The sequence below is a fragment of the Gordionus sp. m RMFG-2023 genome, chromosome 3, assembly GCF_954871325.1.
Source record: "Gordionus sp. m RMFG-2023 chromosome 3, tfGorSpeb1-WG-v2, whole genome shotgun sequence".
In the NCBI taxonomy this organism is placed as follows: Eukaryota; Metazoa; Nematomorpha; class Gordioida; order Chordodea; family Parachordodidae; genus Gordionus; species Gordionus sp. m RMFG-2023.
The window spans coordinates 50,420,824-50,431,433 of record NC_088777.1 but is presented as its reverse complement, the minus strand read 5'-3'; the positions used below and the strand labels follow the sequence as shown (position 1 = coordinate 50,431,433).

Below are 10,610 nucleotides of genomic sequence, written 5' to 3'. Positions count from 1 at the left end.
AATAATAAAACCAAGCAGGAAAGAAATGTATCAAATAAATATTAATCCTAAATTATTGTCTTATGAGTCATTTAATTAGAATGGCCCGCAAATGGTTATGTGGTGATATAAATGAAACCACTAGAAAATAATTCCTAAGAAGTCACAGAGTCCTAAATCCACTTCTGTGTGTCATCATATCTACTTCTCCAGCCCTATGGTGCAAATTCATGTCATAAAAATAGTGGCGTCGTAAAGAATCAAAAATATTTCATTCATTCATTCATTACCACGCCAGAAATTTTTTCATCATTCTTTTAGAAGTAACAGCTGTTTTGTGCTCAATTTTTTTTTTTTGAATTTTACAGAATATATTGTTCAAAATAAATCTGAAAGGGCTATAAGGTTTTTTTATATTTATTTTGTAGTAAAAAAATTCTAAAATATTTATAATCTAAGGTTGAAAGAAAACAAATTTATTGCTTTTGTTGTATCATGTAAATGTATTTTATCACTTTTTTTATTTTAGAAACATTGCCTATCAGCTATTACTTTGTAATTCTAAAGTCAAATTAGTAGTTCAAGTTTCCCTATAGGGTTAGAGACTTTTTAAATTTGTTTTAATTATCATAATGCAAAATAATCAGCTTGAGAACTAAGAATTATGCCTAAATGGATTATATTTTCATTTCAAATTACTTAGCAATTATACCATCTTTCCTCAAATTATCTAGATAATATTTAAAGGGGGGATGGTGTATAGTAGCATATAAATAGTCCTGAATTTGCTAGGAGGGAAGCACCATATTGCTTGGTTTAGATCCACTTGTTACAGGTTGGCTGGGTTATATTTAAAAATGCATAATATAGTCATGTAAAAATTACTTACTTTTCTATAAAATTATTGCTTAGAAGTGTCCAAGTGTACATTTTTTTAGAACCCGGGTGAAGTGTAGGGGAATCAGCTAAAAGTGTTATTTGCTAAAGCAAGCAAGTTCCCTAATTGTTGGCTATCTCAATATATAGAAGATAAAACTAGTATTTATTCTTAATTTAAAAGTAGATATTTAAAATAAGAATAAAAAGAGAACAAAAGGAGGTGAAAAATTTCAATGGCATAATTATGGGTGCTGAAATAAGAGGTATGCAATGGTCAAGTTTTTAACCCAAAAGCCACTCCACCCATTGCTTAATTTAATCTGTTGGTCCAATGTTTAAAAAAATTTTATTAGTTGATTTGGTTTAAATTATTTTTTTAATATAAATCAATTCTGTTCATATTTCCACCAAAAATATTACAAATTCATTCGCTCATTGCTAACCCATTTTTTTTAAGATAATATTTTTAACCCACCTACTCACCTGCCCAATGCTTATAAATTTTTAAATTACCCACCCATCCCTTAGATGGAATTAATGGATGAACTACAAAAACTTGCCCTTTGCAAGTTTATATTATAGGAACTGAGTAGGGTGGTGCCAATCCACACATTTTCCACCGAATCGATATTACTAAAAAAACGATCCTCTATTGTATCGATTGTTATTTAGAATCTATCTTTGTTTCAATTTGTTATAAAGATATCAATATTTTCGTTTTTAACGAAAACCCAATTAACTTTCACAATATCACTCTCGAATTTTGTATGACCAGACCAGTTAATTTAGATAACAAAAGGGGGGGGGGCAATTATTACTCAATTATGTTGATAATTACGGTCCACGCGACTAATACAAAGTTAGGGCATGTCAAAACAACTTGTGTAAGGCCTCATTTATAGTAAATGCATTATGTTCAAGAGTCAATGAATAGATATAAATTTATAAATATGAAGAGTTAGATGATATCACTATGATAAAATTTGAAAAACATATGTTATGATGCTTTTATAAAAAAAATATGCCATACGATTATCTAATTTATATAAACTCCATAATCAAAACATGATCATTTTCGTATCATCTTAATGTATTTAAAATTTAAAAGGAGACTATATAAGTGTAATGTTAATTTTTATGCCATCTACCTATTAGCATCGAACCACAAACCTTCCTTTTCAGAAGTGCACGCTTTGGGCATGCACTAACTTGAATTATAATTACATTTTTATTAATTATATTATATTAATTAATAACTGATATTTTTTAACTTTTGCCGTTTATTACCATATTGCCTAATTTTTTATGACATAATAAATTTAAAAATTTTTTTCCAAGCCAGGAGATAGGTAAATCTCTAAAAATCATTTTTATTCCTTTTAAGGGAATTTATTGTTTTCATTATATATGGGCTAGACAGGTTAATGATAGGTATTCCCTTAAGGTAGTATCTATCAAATTTGTATTTTGTTTATTTTTCATTTGGATAGAGATACTACCAAATTTATTTATATTATATATTTAAAAATCGTTAATTTTATAAAACGTCAATGGCCTATTCGGTAAGAGCCTCGCTTACCAATCCGATGGTTTAGGGTTCGAATCCCTGCAAATATCATTTTTTTCTCAGTTCCGTTCTTGGGGGGGGGGGGGGTGATATAGAAGGCCGGACTCGACCACTTAAATAATAAGAATCTTATTTAATTTTAATAAATTTTGGTCTGGTATTTAGAAAATCCCTATACGCTGACTTGGTAGAACCGTTTAGATATTGGCCTTAAATTTTTTTTGCAGAGATAGCCAACTCTGGTCAAAAAAACAAGTCCCATTCACCTTTCATAAAATTTTGCCATCTATTTTTTTATTGTAATTTAATAACAAGGACTTAAATTTAATTTCATATTCCATTTATTTTTATCGTAATTTAATAACAATGTCTTAAATTTTATTTTGTATTTAGAATAAAATTTAAATTTGTGATGGAAATCGTATTGGGTAAAATTTAAAAATAGAGATGCTTGAAAATTTTTTAATTTTAAATATGGGCTAGACATTGGCCTTTTTTGCAGACATGGTCAGGCCTAATCAAAAAACCAAGACCCATGCAACTTTCATATTCTGATTGTATTTTTAAATGAATTATGTCTTTTATATATTTTATATCATATGGTCTTTGGCCGGCTTGAGGAAATTTTCCTAACATTACTATGTACATGAACCTGGCTTGGGAATTTTTTTAATATTAGACATAATATTTAACACAGAATATTTATATGGGTCTCAACTAAAGTCTAATTTTTTTAAATATATTTTTACTCAAAAAATAGTATTCACTTTTAGTCCTAATGGGCTGGCCTTGGTCTGAAGTAGGATTGAACGGGATTAAAAAGAATAAAAAATAGATATGGTTTTTATTAGGGATGTATCGATATTTTTTATCGGATTGGGCCGATATTTCACCTATTATAAAATATCGATTATCGGCCAATATTGTAAAATTTGCCGTGCCGATCCGATCCGATATAAAATGGCGTCCTTAACAAAAATAAAATGTTATAAATTTTTTAAAAAAAGTTATAAATCATTTATTTTTATAAATAAAATCGAAATCCATTTTTATGTATATTTTTTTAATAATAATAATTAATTAATAAACATTCTGCCATATTATTTTTTTGCGCATTCTGTTTATAAAAGTGTGCTATAATCTCTTCAGAATATCTTTTTAGTGAAGCTGGTAATATTGACAGTTACCATCGCCTGCAGGCTGATTTCTGATAAATTGGAAATTTTGGTATTTCTAAAAAGAAATCTTCGATATATTAATATTATTTTAAATATTTATATCAAATTTCATAATATATTTGTTTATTACTTATCATGTATATAGATTAATTTTGTTACTTATTATATAAAAGTGATTGATAATAAAAATATTTTATATACTTTTAGGCAATAGAATTGAATATAAACTATAACTGATCATTATAATATATTTAAATGACATAAGTTATGGTTTAGTTAAATTATGGATGTTATACTAATAAAAAGTATAACAATTTAAAACCATTGGTATCTTTCTTTACAGAATACAAAATTAGATATGATATCATCGGTTATCGTCCGATATCAATTTAATATCTGGAATATCGGATCGGATCGGCCTCCAAAAAGTGGTATCGGTACACCCCTAGTTTTTAGAGATTTACCTAGTTACAGGCTTGGGGAAAATTTTTCAAAATTATTATCAGCTTGGACCCTTGGGATTTTTTTTACTATTAATTATGGATCAGACATTGGCCTAAAACAAATTTTTTTTGCAGGCCTGGGCTCGGCCTTATCAAAAAAACCAAGGCCCATAGAATCTGATTTTGATTGTATTTTTAAATTCATTATGATTTTTTTAAAATATTTTATTCCAGTTCTCACCTACCAAAGAGGAAATTTTTTTCAGAATTATTATGGCCACGGATCTTGCTTGGGATTTTTTTTTTAATATTAGGCATAGGTGATCAGTATTATTATAACAAATAATATTGTTGTGGGTGCCAAGTAAAAGCTATATATCTTGACTCAAAACATGGCATTTACACTTAGTTTTAATGGATTATGGCCTGGCCTGAAGGGAAGAGGAGGTTATTAAGAATAAAAATTGGATATTGTTTTCAAATAACAGGTAACAACTATCATAAAATTAAGGAGAAAATTCTCAGTTCCCCGTCATTTTTGACGGACTCAGTAATGCTGACTAACGGGAGCTCTGGTACTCTTAGTTATTATATTTTTCATTTTGCCCATCAAGAAAGACGGGTCATCATACTTTTCTCCATTATTCGATGATAGATGAATCAGAAATTAAGAATATCTTATGAGGTGTGATTCACAAATTTACCTCTTTTTCTCCTAAATTTTAATATTTTTATAAAATATATTAATTAAAGTATATTTAATACCATATACACAGACTAACTAAGTACCCCTCAACCCCGTCATTCTTGACGGGTTATTAGCTAGTATAAATAATTAATCGCTGAATATCGATTAAAAGGTCTATGATTATTTCTTATATAAATATTATATCAAATAATTATCTCTATTTTAGCTCATATCTAAAATCAGTTTTTAAAACTGAATCAGCTGTAATAACGCAACGCTCGAAGATAACGCGTTAGCTATAAATGCAACGTAAGAAACCCCCCTTTTTGAACGATCTTTACACGTCGAGTCGTATACTATTAACTCTTTTATTCAATTACTTTCGCACTTAATATAAAATGGATCAATTTGATCCGAAAAAACGGCTAACCCAAAGAAAGATAGAAAATATTATGCAAGCACGGAGCTTTTGTTCATAGATGGCAGCGCAGGTTTGGTCATATTTTTTTAGATAGATCTCGAGGCTTATTGCAATATTTTTCTGGATAAAATATTCGGTTAACCGTTTTTTAAAAAAATCGCCTTAAATCAAGTCGTTAACAACTATCAAAATAAATATTTTTTAAAAAAATTAGTCCTTCGGAATGAGACTTGCAAAGCTTTCCTACAATTTGCTTTTCTGAAATTAAAAATGGCTAATTTTTGCCCCGGCGCCGCGCGATTTATCAGTAAATTTGCATAGGGCGAGCACTAAAATAGTTGGTAGGGGCGGGAACCGGTGTTGTTTAAAAGCTCGAATTGGGTCTATTTTTAAATAGAGCCCGATTAAGATTTTAGCCAAAATCCCAAACCTTTCTTCCAACTAGTCGGCTTTCATCCAGAAAAATATTACGCAGTCCCGAAGATTTTGCTCATACGAAGGTTTAGGCCTATATTATCGAAATCTCAAGGCCTAGGCAATATTTTTCTGGCCAAAATATTGAGTTCCGTTTAACAACACTACTGCCAACTATGACCAAAATTCATGGGGCTTACACCATCTTAATCTGGCCCTTTTTTAAAAATCGACCCCTAATCGGGCTTTTTAACAACACTAGCGGGAACGGTAGAGATGAATATACATCCGAAAATTTGGGAATATTTAGCAATTTCCAACTGCTCCACCTATCTCGAGGAAGTTGTTTGGGAGAGGGGTGTGGGGGTTTGGTTGGATGGAGAGCTAATGAATCCATACAACTACAAAAAAAAATGGCAGAATTTTGAGGCTTTATTTTATTCATCATTTTTGCCAAAATACAAAATAATGAAAACCGAAATGAAGATAGCAATCAATTTGAAATTCGGGTATGCCATACTCCGCCAGAGCGTTTACGTCATTTTTTGGCATCAGAACTTTATTTGGGTGAACTTAAGAACAATTTTTTTTATAACCCAATGACACGTATGACGAAGCATTCATAAAAATGCAGTTCAAAGCGTCGTTGAATGCAAATCAGCTGGACCCGCCATTTTGGTAACCCATACCGTATAGTAATTATTCTCATGTTAAAAACTACTATTAATTAAATCGATAATTTGCTTCCTTATTATCTCGATGATCAGGCAATTCTTTAATAAAACTTGCGTCCGATTGGCCTCTCGTTTAAAGTTTTTTAAAATAAGGGTAATCAAAATGGCGTCTCCAGCTGTTTTTATTGATGTACACTTTTAATGTGTTATTTGTCATTGATAATAACCTTACTTTACAATTACTGTCATTTGTTTCGGGTTATTGGGGGACACTATTATTTTATTTTTTTATAAATTAATTTTAATCTATTAAATTATTATTTTATCTATTAATTTATTTTAATTTTGTAACAAACAATTTTTTTTATTATAAATTTAAATATTTTCAAAATGAAGGTCACAATTTCCCCGCAAATTTTTTGATATTTATTCTTTATAGACATAACATAATAAATAATTCAATTAAAACTTTCGCGGGCTAAATCATTTATCTAAAAAAAAATAGAAATTGGGGGGGGGGGGGGTGGCTTTTAATTTAATTATTATTATTATTTTAATATATAAAAAATTATTTTAATATAAAAAAATAATTGTATTCATTTAATTATTTCAAGTTCAAGTTTAGAGTATTTAATTTCGACGATTTTAAGAAAATAAATAAATAATAAATATCTTATTTTAAAAATACATATATATATATATATAATATTGATTTTTAAAAGTAAAAATAATTATTTTTGTTAAAATAAACAAAGTAAACCATCATTATTATTTTTTTTTTTATTTATATTCCCCCTCCCCTCACAAGATAATCTTTTTCTCAACGGGGAAACTTAAAAAACGCGAATCTATATCCAAAAAAAAAAAAAATTTGTCACTAATTAGGGGAAAAGATTTTTGCCAAACAATTTATATTTTCTAAAATGAATTTAGAAACAAAATTTACCGCGTGACTTGGATCATTCAAATTTATTGTCAAAAAATTGTCTATAAAATGAAATCACGTTTCTTAACAATCCTATCATTCAAAAGATTCTAAATTAATCTCCCTTTTTTTTATGATCACTACTTCTCCCGCGAGTCCGGTTCCAGTTCGAACCCGGTCTCGTAACGCCAAAAATGGTCGCAAAAAAGGCGGCACAGTTCGGCTATCCGATTCGGGATTTATAGATGATGACGAGTTAACGGATAATGAAGTTGCCATTTACCACGCCCATTGCTCAGATTGCTTTAGTACCCTAACCTGCAATTCAGCGATTAAATCATCGGGCCCTTTTCGGTGCCCTATCATAGACTGCCCCAATCGACCACATTGCCCCTTTCGATTCCACGCTTGTAAGCTCAACGAACATCTTAGTCACATATGTTCAAGGACAGTCGTATCTTGCCTTAACGCATTGTACGGATGCCCGATTACTCTGACACGAGATCGAATATCGGCTCACCTCCGGGTTTGTCCGGCCAGTGTGGTCCATTGTTCCTTTAAATGGGTGAGAAAGCTTCTCACTGGCTACAACGATGTTGCAAAGCAAATTCCAGCTTCTCCATTTCTAAAAAATAGCGGCACAAAAAATTTAGTCCTTTCCGACTCCCCCGGGAAGGCAATCGCGATTAGTAAAAGATTGTGCGATGATGAGATGGACTCTTCTCACGTGAATTACATTCATCAAGACACCTGGGACGGCTTTCGTAGGATCACGTGTTCCCATTGCCAGCCCAAAACGACTTCCCAAAATGAGATACATGAGTTTAGCCACAATGGCGAGCCGAATAAAATTAATCCACTAAGCGTCTCGAAAATGAATTTAGTCATAAAAGACGATCTTGAAGAGAAAAAAATGGATTCTCCTCCAGTTCAAACCAATGGAAACCTTTTAATACCCCTCAGCCAATCAAACTATGATTCTAATGATGTAATTCCCCTTGACTTAGCGCTCCTTTTAAGAGATCAAAGGAAATACTTGAAAGGCAATCCTAACTTTCTGAATCATCGCCTATGCCTCAATCCGGTGACTAAAATCCAGCAAGCCGAACATTCCCCACTTCGGACCAGCGATACCGCCGAAGAAGTTTTACCGCACCTAAACTCGGAAGCTAACTTAAAATTCAGTCGATATAAACCCAGCCCCTGGATAGGCTCCGCCCTCGGTCCCCCGTTCTCTTCCGACACTTTAACACCTCGCGATAATTCGGCGTCGACAAAATACAGTTTGCGTTATCAACCCTACATCACCAAGATTATGAATTGCGATAATGATGGTAATAACGTGAAACATAAGCCTTACTACGACCACAAGAGATCCCTTTCTTTGTACGATTATTTGATGTTGAAACGTAGCCAGGCCAAAACCCGGGTCCTCTTTAACTCGTCTAGATTACCCAGACCCCGATCTTATCCTCTGAGTCACGAAAACGAAATTTATTCGCTAAATTATGCCCCGATTTCGGAAATAGAAAATATCCTGAATCCGTGTTCACAAAATGTGTCGGAAAGGATTAACAAGGAGCCAATCACAAAATTCTATCAAAATCGCTATAATTCTTTTTTCCCACTAAAACAGGAAGTAAAATCTACTATTTCTTCATCACCGCCGCCGGTCCTTAAAAAGAAGCCTTCCATAAGCATATTGCTTCCGTCCAAAATCTTGGACCGGATACTGAAGTGCAGAAAAATATGCGTTGACACGCGCCTTAATTTGCTCAAGAACAACGAATCCTACGATAGCATATTGGCTAAAGCAGAAAATGTCGACCAAATTTTTCCTTGTAACGCGTTATTATTATCTTCGACCTCGAAAAATAGCTCATCCGGCTATGCTCAACTTTTTGAGCCGCCTACTAATCGCACGCCTTATAACGATGGTAATGCATTATCTTCCCCCGCGGTAAAATGTAATTCGAATTGGGATCGAGATAATGACCACCTTTCGAATTCTTCGGATCCTATTATTAGCGCTAACGATCTTGAACTGCATGATGATAGCTCCCATATCACCTAGTCATTACTGTCGCAGCTCAATTTACTCTAAAAATCCGATTCCGTTTGAGCATTCCATAAACAGTTCAACAAGCTGTGAAAGTGCGGGGAAAATCGCATTTTCTAATTCCTTTAATCATCATCCGCGTGACGATGATAACACTTCTTCGAATTCACCATCTTCCGTCACCCGAGATGTACAAAGCCCAAACTCTAGTCAACACGGTCCCGTAATTTACGAGAAAAGAATTCATTCCTTCGCCCGTTACACGTTTGACGCTGGTTCGGTTCACTATTTTGCGTGCGGTCAATACATAAGGAGGGACGCCTTCCCCTGGCATTATCTTAACGTGCACGCTCAAATAGAGAGCTACATGGAGGATTGGCTATTTCACAGTTGCCCACTTTCGACCCCTCCCTTTGATTCAAATATAAATAATACGGGCAGGAAACATTGCGATTTTGTAGCTACCAGATTACTCCCCCTATCCGGTACCCTAAAAAGTTTGACCCCCGTCAGCGGATACGCATTCAAGACGGGTTTCGAGGATAATAGGAAAGCAGGGGAATTGGTGTTTGATCGTATCGCCAACGCCATATCATTTAAACCATATTCATTTCCGCGTTTAGAAAACAACGATGACCCTATCCGAAGCCCATTTATGACGAGTTTAGGGGATCTTCCAACCGAGGCCATTTGCGAAATATGCATGAATCTCGAACCGCTTTACTTGCTCAACTTTTCACTAGTCAATAAAAGATTTTACGAGCTAGTCAGATCGCTGATTTTGCCTGTGAAGGGTATGGTGTTAACTAAGTGGGGCAAGACGGGTTCGTCTCCTATCCGCTGGGAAATTACCGATAAAGTAATCAAATATCATTATTGTTAACAATTAATTTATTATTTTATAATTATTATTTATTTATTATCTAAATCCTATTTTTTTTTAAAAAACGACATTTTAAATTTCTCGTTGCATTTAATTTTTAAAATAAACAAAAATACTCAAATACGTCGAGCTAGAATGGATGACAGTTGAAATCGAATAGCGGGTATTTGTAGAGGAGTTATATTTTTGTTTAATTGTTTTTAATAATCGTCTGCTCTTATAATAATAATGCTTAACCTTTCGGTGTTCACTTGAAATGAAATAACGTAAAACACTCTTGTGGGGGTTGGCTGTCACAAATGGCTCATACTTATAAAATTAAAAACCAAAAATCAATCTGATTTTTTAAATAAAAATGAAGAGGATTGCAAAGCCATCATCCTTGTATACATCAAAATTTACGGATTATATCGTTGAAGACTTGTCAGGTTATTAATTAGTTCTGTATTTTAAAATCGGAGTCACGTCTATCATCTAACTAAATTTTAATAACCCTCGTT

The 10,610-nt window shown here is 32.6% G+C and overlaps 1 protein-coding gene across 1 annotated transcript; it reads left to right on the top strand.

Annotated features, from left to right (window-relative positions):
- The first annotated feature begins 268 nt into the window (after nucleotides 1-268).
- On the top strand, nucleotides 269-9,380 carry LOC135926214 (uncharacterized). Its single transcript, XM_065461992.1, has 2 exons — nucleotides 269-302; nucleotides 7,052-9,380. The coding sequence occupies exon 2, from the start codon at nucleotides 7,302-7,304 to the stop codon at nucleotides 9,240-9,242; it is 1,941 nt and encodes a 646-aa protein (XP_065318064.1). The 5' UTR covers nucleotides 269-302; nucleotides 7,052-7,301; the 3' UTR covers nucleotides 9,243-9,380.
- Nucleotides 9,381-10,610: the final 1,230 nt, after the last annotated feature.

Excerpts from the sequence above, each read along its gene's own strand:
- LOC135926214 (XM_065461992.1), top strand. The coding sequence starts at position 7,302 with ATGATCACTACTTCTCCCGCGAGTCCGGTTCCAGTTCGAACCCGGTCT.